General features: G+C 45.6%; 1 protein-coding gene across 2 annotated transcripts in view; it reads right to left on the bottom strand.

Moving 5' to 3' along the window:
- The window catches only part of ULK1 (unc-51 like autophagy activating kinase 1), a 101,720-nt gene extending 87,711 nt beyond the window's left edge, over positions 1-14,009 (bottom strand). For both annotated transcript variants that reach the window (XM_034790941.1, XM_034790942.1), the window contains exons 1-3: positions 13,126-14,009; positions 12,214-12,306; positions 12,082-12,123 (exon numbers count right to left, since the gene is read on the bottom strand). In XM_034790941.1, coding sequence (XP_034646832.1) covers positions 12,082-12,123; positions 12,214-12,306; positions 13,126-13,215 — 225 coding nt within the window. In that variant the 5' untranslated portion in view covers positions 13,216-14,009. The remainder of the gene's footprint in view (positions 1-12,081; positions 12,124-12,213; positions 12,307-13,125) is intronic.
- Positions 14,010-14,486: the final 477 nt, after the last annotated feature.

The following is a 14,486-nucleotide window of genomic DNA, read 5'->3' as shown; positions in this document are numbered from 1 at the left end:
TGTTATGAATGAGGTTCGTATGAGGGCCCACTGACTGCACCAACAAAAGGAGAAGACTACAATATAGTTCAGAGCCCAGCCTGAGGGTTACTAAATGGGTGTGGGGAAAGATAACGTTCGATACAAGCTGAACTTAAAAACAAAAAACCACCACCTAATGTTACCTGCCACCCTACCCCCCACTCACCCCCGGCTCTCTGTAGGGGCCCTGTGGATGGGCCCTGCACCACACCGCACCCTTTTCTTTTGTTGGTGTAATCAGTGGACTCTGGTGCCCTGGCTGCCTCTGGAACACAGTGGATATGTCTACATTGCAAATAAACACCCATGGCCGGCCTGTGTCAGGCTGTGAAAGTGCCGTGCAGATGCAATGGGGGCAGGGTCACAGAGCTCAGGCTCCAGCCCGAGCGTCTACACTGCGGTATTACAGCCCTGCAGCCCCACGAGCCCAAGTCACCTGACATGGGCCAGCCACAGGGGGTTAACTGTAGTGCAGACAAACCCATAGTCTTTTCATCTCTCTCATTCCACTCAGCAGCTGGCTCAGTGTCAGGAAGATCGGAGGAGTGGATTCTAGATCATCTGTGGATAGAGAAAGGAACCCCCACTTAGCAGGTCCTGTCCCTTTGCTGCCTGAAAAGCCTGCAGCTAGTATGTAGGTCCCTGTTGCCAGCTGGATGGATTTGGGTGATGGAACCTGGCAACAGCACCTGCTACAACCTTAGACAGGAGAGAATGTCTCTAAATGGTTAAAACTCGCTCCTCCCACGTCCTGAGCTCGGACTGAACAGACTACCCTCTACAAAGAGGAGGGAAGGTTGGTATTATGGAAGGATTGCTCGGTCTTGATGCAAGCATTTGGACTGAAGCAAGATAAGAGACAATAGCCACGTTGATCTGAATAGCAGGAGCACTTATCAATAACCGCCTTTCTCTAAGTAGCTGTAAAACAAACACAGCTGGAAAACATTCACATGACTTTTGGCCTAACATGCGGCAACACCATGGAGAGTGTCCCCATGCTGTCCCGTTGGTCCACATGGCTCCCACCCACACCTGGTTCCTACCATGCACCTCCTTCATTTCCCTGGCAGTAAAGAATTGAGGACTATTTTTAGACAAGCTATTGGGAAGGCAAACATTCATTTGGATGCAAAACAAACAAACGTGGGGGGGGGTGACAAAGCGGAGAAATCACTAAGTTAATGTTAACTGGTTTACAAGAATGTAACATTCTCTCTGCACAGATATATGGTAACACGGCCGTGCCACTGCACCCACAGACAGCTTTAAAGACATATCAACAGGGGCAAGTTTCAGGAAGGACCTTTGCGACCCAGGCTCTGCAGCTGGAGTGGACCAGCAATGCACCACCAAGCATGCAGCAGGCAGTATGGCTGCCACCTGCTTCTGGCAGAAGTCCTACACTGGGAGGAGGAGGAGACACAGCCATATCACCTCATATACTCCAGGAAGCAAAAGAGCTTATGTGGGGAGTTGAAAGCAGAGAGTAGCTGGAGTCACATAACAGACTCCACTCGCCATCCTGGAGCGCATTTTCCAGTGTTTTGATGGATCCGGGCCCAGCATACTCCAAATTAGCCCTAATTAAGACCTACACTAGCCAACTAGAAAAGCCTTTGCCCGACCAAGGTACAAGAGTTCGGATCCAAACTTCAGGGGTATCCAGATCCAGAGCTTTGGTTTGCAAAAGAATCAGGGCATTAAACCAAATACCTCAGTGCCAGATCGTATTGGGTTGTGAGAGACCTGCAACCACCCACAAAGAGGGGTTGTGCTTCTGTAACCCACACACCTTCTGGGTGTGGTGTTCCATCCCATCGAGTGGCACCAAGACCACTTAGAGAAAATTAAAATGAGTCTGTTCTATAGCCTTAGCTAAGAGGCTTTTAGCTCATGCGGTAGAGGCTCATGCACTAAGCGCCAGAGGTCCTAGGTTCGATCCCACCCGCCGACGACCAGGATCTGTCCGCAGTACACTTCCATGCTGACTCTTGGCCACACTTTGCCCGCACATTCCCGTCTCCCTCAGTGACAGCTGGACCCAGAACAGTTCTTGGCGGAAGGAAGGTCCTGAAGCATGGAGGTAATCAGAAAAAGGAATGGTGCCACCTCCACTTGCCCCTGCAGATCTCAGGGAACCCATGTAGATGGGCTTCTGTGGGATCATCAGGAGTATAAAGCAGTGGTGTCCCTTCCACACACCATGTACTGTCTGCTTGCGAAATCGATGGGACAATGTGACCCGAAGTCAATAGGAAAAACAATTCTCAAGTTTCTAAGTGGATTTCATGAAAAGAAGGAAAGTGCTCCACATATAAATAACTCCCTAGGCAGCTCTCCTCAGTATCTGGTTGCATGTTGGTTGAAAACCCCTCAAGATAAATAGTGTAATGTCCATTTAATTATTATTCAGAAGATGACATAATAACCAGCTTAGCCAAATGAACGCAACACCATTCTGGTTTCCTGGTAGCCCCCAACCAGATGAAACCTCCGTTCACCTGAAGGATACCATCCATCATCTTCTGACCGACACAAGTCTTCCAAAATGTAGCCATCCCTTCAAACAAGAGTCTTGCCTTCTCCAGGCCCTAGTAGCCTGTAAGGATACATCTACCCTGCAATGCAAGCCCAGAGTTAGTAGAACTCGAGTTAGCAGACCTGGGATTTGTTAACATAGGGCTTGAGCGTCTACACTCATTTGCAACCCCAGTTTAGGAATGGTTGAACCCTGGGTCCCAACCAGGGGCTCCAGCATCTACACTGCACCATGCAGACCTGAGTCCAACCACCCACTAGCACCCTCCCAATATGTGGCCACTCTAGTCCTTTGTTGGTAGTGCAGCGTGGGAAAACTTGACTGTCCACCAAACTTGATTGTCCAGAGGACAAAGAAAACAGGCATGTGGGATACTTTCGATGGACTCCCACAGCACAAGTCCAGTGGTGCTGTGTCTACACTGCAAAGCAATAGGGCTTGAACCCTGGGTCCCGGCTGGACTCAGGCTCAGACCCTCGTCCTCCAGGGTGTCTGGGGTCCGAGCTGTGGGTTAGAGCAATTTGTGTTTAGATGGAAGGGGGATTAGGCCTGAGCCTGAGTTTGAACCCAAGGGTCACATTGCGCTGTAGATCTTGAAGAGACACTCAGCCCCTGGCCTAACAGAAGTTTTAAGCAGCACTTCTAACAAATTCCTGAGATTTCAAGCCCTCGGTAAACCTTGTTCAGTGATTGAAGACTTCATGTCAGTCACTCAAAAAGAGCCCCAAACATTAAAACAAGACTCTCCCTCAGAACAAGCCTGGGCCTTTATGGAACAAGCGCCTAAAGCAACCACTGGAAGCTGCATCGGAGACACTTCTATGACACAAACCACAGGAACAACAACAACAACAAAAAAAGTGCAATGTGTCGCAGCAAGAACCCACAGACGAAGTGGCAAACTTTGACAGGATGCCGCAGTCCTGCCGAGATGTAGATGACATTAAGTTACTGCTTACAGGAGAAAACGCGGGTCCGAGTGTGTTCAAGACTCCCACTTCCCGGGACAGTGGCTTCTTATAGGAGCTACGTTTCATCATGTCAGGGGCTTGCTGAGATGCCAACTATACCAGTTGGTGCCCTCAGCTGGCCAGTTATTAGAGTGGCACTAATGTCCGAGAGCATGTGATATGATCATTGCAGCTGCTGTGAAAGGGCAGGAAGTTTGTCTAAGGAAAAAGTAGGAGCACCCTGAACCAGCTGGGACTTTCCAATGCTCTGATATTAGGGTGGGAAAGGGAGTTGTCTGTTAGCTAATACAAACAGATGTTACTTAATATGGTGCATTCAATATTTGTAAAAAGAAATCTGTCCCGTTCAAACCAAGCAATGTGTAGATTGAAATCCCTGCGTTAGAGCAAAATTTTCAAAACAGTGAGGCTAAAAACCAGAAAATCTAATTTGCTTTTCTCTATTTATTCCGTATTTCCTTTCTGGATATCACTCAGGTTATAGAGATCGAGCCCACTCCTCTCCCCCTGGAGCAGTGATTCACGCTATGGCAATGTGTGTAAAATGCTACCAAGTCAGGCTGGTACTATTTGGCACTGGCGTAAGTGTCTAGGCAAGGCACAGGGCACTGGGTAATCAGGTGGTGAGACTACACTTGTCAGTTTCTCCTTCTGGTTCTCCTGCACTAGCACAATACTGAATCCTTGCCATTGCAAACATCCTGGAGGTATATTTAAATCCAAACAAAGAGCTGTTTTCCTCGAAGGTTTGGTTTTAGATCTCATAAGCACAGTTCTGTTAATAGGTTCTGTAAAAAATTTTTTGACTTAAATGGCAAATCTTAAACCTTGGGCCTAAACTAATTTAATCTAATCAATCATAGACGTTTGGGGAAGATTTTCAAAGGCACTACTGGGAGTAATTTGCCCAACTGCTACTGAACTGTCAATGAGAATTGGTTGACTAACTGGCCTTTGTAAATTTCCCTTTTTATGCCTATTTACTACATCCCTAGTTTTCAAATGTCTGTTTCTGGAAATCAAATGGACTTCATGTCATTGCGAAATACAGATTATGACAGAGAAACAAGATTCTCCCTTAGAACAAGTCTGGGCCTTGTAGACGAGAAAACGGACAGTCAGAAGCCAGAGAGAAGCAGAGCCTTAAACGTCCAGCAGTTTAACAGCAAGGAATGGGAGAGAAGAAATAACTTGTCTCAATGTTCCTTTGCTGTCTGCTGCTGTGTTACAAGATACATCATGTGCCGACTAGATTTTCACAGGAAAACACATTCGGACCAGCCTGAAAAAGCCTCCAGTCAGTACAATTCCCCACTTGCTGGTGACGTGTACGTTAAGAAGGGATTAGAGTCTCTGCAAATTGGCGCTACATCTTTTTGTCTCTGTGAACATGCCGCTTCACCTCTCAATACCTGCAATGTGATTTCTCATCTCACCAGCAGCCCCCACTTGCCACCATCTGGGAATACAAAGATGGACTGGAACGGGCAGGAAGGTTTTCCTTTCTTGTAGATGTAAGATGCTTTGCTAAATAGGATCTATAATGGCTTTAAATTCAGCATCTTTCATTCCATACAAGTGATATTTAATGTCTAATTGATTACTAAGATGCTAGCTCATGTAATGTAATTCCTCCTGTTGTCCTAATGCTAATTTCTTTTCTTTACAAGGCAGCTAGATGCTCAAACTGTCCAGACACAACATTTCAAGCATGAGTGGCTTAGAGGATAATGCATGGACTGGGATTCAGGAGACCTGGGTTCTTTTTCCAGCTCTACCACTAGCACTCTGTGACTCAGTTTCTCCCATCTGTAAAATAAGGATAATGGTTGTGACCTGCTTGGTTAATTTGTGAGCTGGACACTTGATCCACTGGCCAAATCTCCTCAGAAGCCCCAAACAAAAAATAAACGAGACACCAAATCTGTCTCTACCCAGCCTTTTTACGGGGTCCCACTTCTCCCTCAAGGGCTGTCCGTCTTCTCCCTTCTCCAGGGAGTAACAAGCACTTTGTTCTCCATAGGCCACATCTTCCTTTTCCAAACCCTTCCTCTTGGGTGTAAGGATTTTACCCCACCACCATTAGGTGACACCATAGATGAGCCGGTAGGGTGGGGGTCTTCTCTCCCCTCTTGTCTCCATCCCTGGGACTCTAATACCATATAGGCTACTGGCTGCCCTCCAAACTCCCCTGCTCTTCCCATTCAGACTAAATGTTTTTACAGTCCAATCACGAAGATTTCATAGTGCAAGTTGTCATAATGGAAATGCTGACACAGCCTAAACACCAGCAGCACGAACAGCACCTCAACAGTAACTGGAGCTTCACTGTCCAATTCAAAACACAACCACACTCCAGTTTCCGATTACTCTTTGGAGACATCCCTTAATCTCCCTCGTTACAGGCTGAGTAATGCTGCCTTTTCTAGAAGGAAGCTACAGAGACTATTAACTCTCCCTGTCACCAGCTCATGTGAGACACGGCATCATGTGAGGAAAACACAGGTAGAAGGCCCAGCCACGGGACTATAAGAACATGGTGAGTAAAATAGTGATCATAATTTCAAAATTGCAAGAAGGCCACTCCATCTAAAAAATATCACCTCACTATTCAGAGGGTTATAATTAGTGGAAACATTTGCCAGAGGTTTCCTTGGCCTTTAGAAGAGAGTGGACACCTGGGAGACCTTTTATTTATTTATTTATTTTTGTTGGTTCCACAAGATTATAAAAAACAGTTACCTATGCACCAGTTAAACCCCTCTGAATACAGAAAAGATGATTCACTAGACTCTGACCTTCCTCCACAAGACTATGGAATCTTCACCAGGTTTTCACAATTAAGCCCGACCCAATCTTCAGTCAACAGGGTATTTCCCGCATGTGGAAGGAGAGGGTGGCCATGCATAGCAGGGATTCCCGCCATTAACATCCACAACCGAGGCACAGAGAAGATTGTTTGGCCATCCAGATATGCCTGCATGAAACACCCAACTCACAAGGCGATATGCCAAACTTCACTTTGGGACAGAATAAGAGAAGGGTTTAGATGGGCCTGAATGACCTCAGAAGTGTCACCTCTCAGACAAAGCATGTTTTTTTAGTGATTTCAAATGGCATACTGGAGTCCTGTGTCCTGAGACACCAGTGTCAAAAAGTAATTCCTCAAGAGCAAAAGACCCAATGTTAGCTGGCATCTGAGGCTGCCAGGCACAGCGGTGGCTTTGCGGCTGGTGATACAGGACTCGGCCAACACCATAAAGGATGCCAGAGCAATGCAGCAGGTCCCTGTAGTGCATGAGGATAAGCCCAAGGACAACAAGATCACACAAAACCATTTTCAAGTCAAAAGGATAGAGACTATATGGGGGGAATCACACACAAGATATGGGCAAACTGCCAAAGCTGCATACTTGGCCAATCTCCTTCTAGCAAAGGACACCATTCAAGCACCCACACTAATTTTAGCCTTTGATCCCACTGACTATGAGGCATTGCTGCCTGACAAGCAGGCTCCAGAAGAAGAGAATGAGGTCATTCTTTGCTGGCTTTGTTCCTTTCTGAGTCTGGCACTGGATATCTGATCATCTAGCCATGGCCTTCTCTCATGCAGCCTTTCATCCAGTTGCACCCTGGTCTGTTCAATGTGCATGAGTCCCGCAAGGAAGTTTGGTCCTGCAGGGCCATCAGGATGGCTGATGCCGCTCAGCTCTTGGTCTCCTCTTCATTCGATCCAGGTGGTGGAATTTCCTTGCTTTTCCAGAAACCAATGTGAGGTGAAGTTTTTCGGCCAAGCCTCTGTGGTAGTGTGGGGAACTGAAGCGGGGTCTCTTTTCCAATTCCTAGTTAGTGGGCGATGTTGGTATAACGTCGACAGACCCTGGTCATAGGCAGGTGGGATCAAACCTGGGACTTCCGGAGCTTAGTGCATGAGCCTCTACCGCATGAGCTAAAAGCCAACTGGCTGTTAGCTAAGGCTGTAGCGCAAACTCATTAATCTCTCTCTCTAAGTGGTCTCGATGCCACTAGATGGGACAGAACACCACACCCAGGAGGTGTGTGGGGTACATTTGCTTTCCCTGTGATGTGCCTGATGCTGCAGTGATGGACACACCGAATTACTGAAAATATTAATAACCCCCTTACTTAAGTAGGTCCCCTGTGGAAGTAACAGCATGATTAGGTGTATGTCCTGAATGCAATTAGTAATTGTATCTATATAGCAACCCTTCTCTTTGCAATAAAGGACAAGATCATCTGAAGAAGTGGGTTTTTTTACCCACGAAAGCTTATGTCCAAATAAATCTGTTAGTCTTTAAGGTTCCACCAGACTCCTCATTGTTTTTGTGGATACAGACTAACACGGCTACCCTATGATATTTATCAAGATCATTAGCGTCTATGCAGACCGGACGGGTATAGTACATTGGGGTAGCTGTGTTAGGGCAACTTTGCACTTTGTTACCGGCACAAGCTGCCCTGAAGCCAGCAGAGCTGCTCACAAGGAAATCACCCCAGCACAGTGAAATCTTCAGGTGACACAACACCTATATCACCACCGCTCCGAGCAACTGGCACAGGGGACACAACCGTGAGAAACAAGGCACAACCTACGCTTCCCTGTGTCCTCGTGACCCCAGCCACCAACAACAGCCTGCAGGCACCTTTAAACTAGTGCTGGCAGGAAGCAGCCCAGGATGGAGCACTCCCAAGATCAGGCAGACTCAAAGGCACCTTACCACTCCCACTCCTCTCAACTACTCCTTCACCACAGCTGAATATTCATCCCGGTTTCTAAGGTCTCATCACACAAGTCCCCCCATCCAGCAAGTTACGTGGATTTCAATTTATTAGCGTCAAACAGAGGAAGTTGAGTTGATCCACACACGGGTGCCGAACCTGGTTCTAAGGAGCCTAGTTATTTCCAATCCTGATCCTTATGTTGCTAAGCCATCATTATCTCCAAATCCTTGTCTCTTTAGACTGCTCTTCCCTCCAGCCCTGAGGAGAGACACCCCGTTCCACCCTCTTTAAAAAGAGCCTGAAGACCTCTATTTTCTATATTTTCTATCTGGTGAGGCTTTTAGGATAGATCAGCAAATTGGCACCATATGCTATAAACCACACGTGCCACTAGGCACCTCTGTTCGAATTGCATTGGACAAAGGTAAAAGGGTAACAGCACAAAAGGTCTATCCATGGCTTAAGCACGGAGACGCAAGCTACGTTTTCTGAAAGCAGCTGGAGTCAGGAAATGGTGGTCAATAAAATGAGTGGCTTTTGGAAAGAACAGAAAGATAATGAAAGGGATGCTCTCCCCTAGGGGTTTTAAACAGGAGCAAAAATCTGTGTGTCTTGAAAGATCATTGAGACAAACTACAGTACTTTCTCCACTGTAAAAGCTCTCTCTGTCTCTCCCCATCCACGTATTTATATTGCACTCATTATAGTACTTTCTGAGTGCCTCAACACCTCAAAGGCATTTATCCTCAACACTCCTGGTAGGACAGGAAGTGCTGTTATCCCCATTTTACATATAGGGAGCTGGAGCACCGAGATGCTAAGCAACTTGCCCAAGGTCACACAGGAAGTTTGTGACAGGTTGGAACTTGAATCCAGGTCTCCCAAGAGCTAGTGCCCAAAACACCTCTCTCCAAAAGATGGGCTAAGAATCTGTGATCATTCAATGGGAGTAACACACTTTGAGTTAGGGCAAACCCAAAATTCAACACCTCCAACTGTTTATTGCTCCAAGGACAGGTTTGCAGCTCAGATCTATTCTGCACATGCTCACAAATGAGTATTTTTAAGGCAAAACTCGATAAAACCCGATTCCATCCCTTCCTTGTGCAGAGACTGTCTCGTTGGGATCCCTGGACCATGCTGAGCACATCAATGATAGTTGAGCACATAATAATTGGAACATATTTTTCATTTTATGAGCCCATTCCAATTTAATGAAGTTACAGTTAGACACTCCCCTCAAAGCTCCTAAAAGCCCAGCTATGGTCTTCTTATACATCATTAAATATTCACCTATGTCAAATATCATGCCAGTAAACCTCTTATTTTATTATTATTCATGATCCAATATCATAAAGCTCTGTGCAAAAAGGACTGAATGCAGCCGTTTTCTGGGGTGAAGGTGGAAAGGGGGTAAATAATGGCGCCAGGAAATAGGCGTAAATGGCACTGCTGCAACAAGCCTGATGGAGTTACTCAATGTTATTGTAGAAGAAATCTACTATTACATCAGGCTTTATTTTCACATGCAAAAAAACCCCACCAAAAATATCCGCTTTGGGTGCAATCACTAACTTTACACCCTCTGTGATTTTCTCAACCATTTCCTTGAGTTTACAGGAGTAAGAATTAAAGAAGCCACTGGTGACAGGGGTGGCGGAGAGGAGAAATAATAAAAAAAACCAAACCCAATACTACAACAATGCAACTGAAACAAAAGCCACAGAGCTACAGGAAGATTAGCAAAAACTATTTATAGCTTCACAGTAGCGAAGGCCAAAAATACTAAAGTGAGGGAAAAGTATCTTCAGTTTTATGCTTCAGGGAAATAAAAGTGCAAGTAATTGCAGTTGGCTGTTTTCATGGGGGAATAAAAATAAAGCGTCAAGTTTGCTCTCGGAGAAATACAACCAGTCAGAAATGTTCCCATTCCACAAAACAAGGTGGGGTGTAGAACCACCACACTCCAATTTCTCCTTTCAAAGACATTTATTTAGGACCCCCACTTCTATCACACCAGAGAGTTAGGGAGAGCAGGAGCTAAACAAAAACGTTTTGAATGTGCTGACAGTGTCAACCCTGCAATGTAACGATTTAAGGAAATGAGAACCGCAGCAATGAACATTTAGAGGCAGGACCAGTAATTGGGGTGCAGGGAGTGCAAATGGAGAACTGCACACACATGAAATCAGGGATCCCACTTCCCCATGGCAACCTCTCCCCCACCCCCAATTTTGCTTCCTTTAGTATCTCTGCATCTCCAAGTCTGCAGCTTTACAGACCGAAAGAGCTCACACACCCTGTGACTGTGCAAGACTTTTTTGCAACCATCTCCACATCCTGTACAGGTTTAAGAAACAGGCTTTTCAGGACAGTGGGGCTCTTGGCACAAGACATAGGGTCACCAGACAGCAAGTGTGAAAAATTGGGACGGGGGGGAGGAGGGGAAATAGATCCTATATAAGAAAAAGTCCCAAATATTGGGACTATCCTTATAAAATCAGGACATCTGGTTACCCTAACAAGACATGCTGCCATGAACTAATCCTATTCCCAACTCCCCCACCTCACCCCAAAAAACAGGGTCTGAAAAATCCATGCTCATCTGCCTTAAAAAAAAATGCAAGCATTAAACTCTTCCCTTCCCGAGTACTGTACCTGACCCAGCATAACCTCCCCTATGCAGCATCTACCCCATCTCCCAGCAAGGAGAGATGCATGGTGGGTAATGTAGTCCTGCCTAAAAGAGCACTAATACCAAGTGAGGAATGCAGACTATAGCTCCCAGAAGGCATTGCTGGCAGCCTCTACCACCCAGCTGGGGATCTCGTTGCACAGTGATGCAAAAGGCTGGCTGCACCAATGGAGGAGGGCAGGACGAATGTCAACAAACAAGGAGGCCTGCAGGCCACGTGACACACACTGAACCACAGATAAGCAACAAAAACAGCAACCCTGGTGCTGCGTGGTCTGATTGCACCAACTAAAGCTGTCATTCCCAAACAAGAAAGGTTAGGCTGGAAATACACATTCCGACTTCTCCCATGCTAGGATCTAACTGCATATGTACACAAAAGGATTCCAGTCTATTGAGAATCTGTCACTAAAAAAAACCCATCATCATCATGTGTGCAATAAAACCTGTCCCAAAGAACAGTAAGAAGGGAGGGTTTTTAGCCTAGCAGAGTTGGTTTTTATAATCAGAGTACCTCAGAATGGTCTCTTAGGATCAGCGCTTGCCTGTTAGAAGCAATCCTTAGAGCTGACCTCTGAGGGGAAAAAAGCAACTTTACAGGAAGCAGAAACCTTCTACAAATAAGTCTACTGCAATTTATAGGATCCACTGAACAAAACATAGCCCACAAAGTCAACCTCACCCCTCTTCTATACCCTATATACGTTCAAACTATTGTAGAATAGGGAGTGTGTGTGCACCCTCCGGAAAAAAAAAAGGGGGGGGGGCAGGAGCGCCAAAAAGAATTACTGTATTTTTGGGTTTATAATGCCACCATGAGACATTAACATATTCACCATGAATTAAACTTCACTGCACAACATTTAAGAACATTAGCAAAGTAGGTTCCCCCCTCCCCAGCAATTATATCAGAGTGTTGTGGTCTGGGATACAATTAAACACAAGTGATCTGTTCGGACATGTTAGTACATTTCCCTGTCTTGCAAAGGGGAGACTTTTCCTAATATAAGTAGGCTCTAAGTGGAACATCTGTCCAAACATTCTAAGATCTACACTTTTTACCCAACTTCCCCCCACCCTCAAATACTTCAAGTAATCAGATACATTACCTGGAAGTCATACAAGGCAACGATATTTTCATGTTTCAGTTCCTAGAAAAAACAAGACAGGAATGCTAAACTAGGAATAACAGCGTACATATAACTGAGATTCTGAGAGGAAAAAGTAGTTTCTGCCTTTACCTTAAGTATTTTGATTTCCTTCCCCAGCAGCGTTTGAGATTTTGCAAGGTTTTTCTTGTTAATACACTTTACAGCTACCTCCAGCCCAGGTTTCTGAAAGTTAAATGTGTATGTATAGTTTAAAAGATAAATGTCAATTTCAGTATTAAATGACATTAAGAAACCAGGGTCTCTCCCAGATTACAATTATGTCTGACAAAGGGGTTACAGAGCATTGGTAAAGGGCCCTAATTCACTATCCCAGTACATACCCTGTACTTGTTCAGACTTGCCCTTTGCTGAATTAGACTGGTCAGCTCAAAAAAGAAAAGCCCCAAGGTTTTGGTTTTTCTTATTACAGTATTTTATACTACAGTTATCCTCTTATTTAAGCAATGCAAATAAATGGATTCTGGGAACCAGGGCTTATCCTGAGCTTTAATGATGAAAAATCCACAGATTGATTGTATCCTCTTATTTAACCGTAACCGATCCAAAAAAACAAAAAACAAAACAAAACCCACAACAGCCCTCCTCTAAAAGCCACACATTTAAAAAACACAAATACACTTCAGAAATTGAATTGGTTTGGGGGCAGATTATTTTGATCTATTAGGTTTCTATGGGACACCAGAGCACAACCCAATATTGATAGTTCACTGCTGCGTATGTTGCTGACTTTAAAACTCTATTTATTTTGGCCAGCCACAAACAAAGACTTTTTCAAGGGTTCTGCTCACATACATGTCCCTCAATAACATATAATAATGCATATGCATTTACATGGCACCTCGCTACTAACCTGTCTGGGGAGCTTTGTAATAAACAAAACAATACATAGACTAAGATTCGAGACAACAGTACAGAACCATAGGGACAACCAGAGACAAAGGGGGTAAACCCTCCCCAGACAAAAGAGCAAAACCTATTTACCTCTTTGTGTCTCCCTTTGAAAACAACAGCAAAAGCTCCATGTCCGATCAGATCTTTCCTGCTGAACTCAAACTTTCCTACTGTCTCCATGTCTTTATCCTTTTGGATTTCCAGTATATATCCGAGAGAGGGGGTTGGTAGTAAATAATAATATTTGATAGAGTTTAAAAACCAAAATGAATGACAAACAAAAAACAACCCACCCACCCCCCTCCTTAAGAACAATCAGGAGCTGGAGACTTGTTGGAAAAGTAAAGTCTCTCTTCTATCAACCTCTCGGCAGCTACACATCTGGCTTTTCACTCCCACCTCTTCTTCTTCCATGGGCTGCCTTTTCCTGGAGAAGGGTTGGGGTTTAGTCATTGTTAGAGGCTGGAGAGACGTCTGTTCCCTAACAACAGGCCTTTCCCATCCCCTGCTACCAGCCTAGTGATATCAAGAGGAGTTGTCCTGCCGACTTTGTGCTAAGAACCTCTACCCATGATGAAATCCCAGCCCTTCCCACCCTAAAGCTGCTGATGCAAGAGCAAGTCCACTTTAAAAACAACAAAAAGAATTCCACCTTAAGAAATCCACCTTAAGAGCAAGTCCACCTTAAAAAAAATTCCACCTTAAGAGCAAGTCCACCTTAAGAGTTGCCTTCCTCCCCCCATTTGTTTATATACAGGAGCCAGCGGTGCTAGGGTCACCCCTAGAATCGCCCGGCGCCTGGGATCCGATGCTCTGCACGGGTTCTCCGGCTCCTTCTTCGCTGGCCGGGAGCGATCCGGGGAGCAGCCGCCGCTGCCCAGCCTCAGACAAAAGATCTGCGGAGTCCGGAGCGCAGGAGAGGAGAGTCCCAGCTCCGGCAGCCGTGGCGCAGGCGCGGTGAGCACGGTGGGGGAGGTAGAGGGAGATAGATCGGCGGCGGCAGCGGCAACCTAAGGCGAAGGGGCTGAGCTGACACATTTAAAGACACAGCCTGTAGCAGCCGCCAGCTGTGAGTCACCCTGCACAGGGCGCACTCTGGTCCATTCAGTTCTGGGAGTTAGCAGCGCATCACCTGAGGAGGCATGTGAACAGTGATTCCATGGAACCAGACAATAAAGCCCCTACTAGAGCACGCATTCGCCTGGTAACAGGATTTACACTACAGTGAGCACCTTGTCACAGGATATTCCATCAATGGCTCCAAGTTTCACTGCTTGCAACGGTCAAAACACAGATGAGATTCCTCCCCCCCCGCACGGTGATTTTTGCTATTCGAACCAATTCGTTTATGAAACCAGATTATATATTTCAATCATTCAAAATGGATTAACTCGAGGAAAGTTTTGAAAATTCACACCCCCCCTCCCAAAAGTTTCAGCCAGCTGTGTCTA

Source organism: Trachemys scripta, chromosome 15 (genome assembly GCF_013100865.1).
Source record: "Trachemys scripta elegans isolate TJP31775 chromosome 15, CAS_Tse_1.0, whole genome shotgun sequence".
Lineage (NCBI taxonomy): Eukaryota > Metazoa > Chordata > Testudines > Emydidae > Trachemys > Trachemys scripta.
Note: the sequence above shows the minus strand (reverse complement) of the source record. Positions and strands in the feature narration are given on the sequence as shown.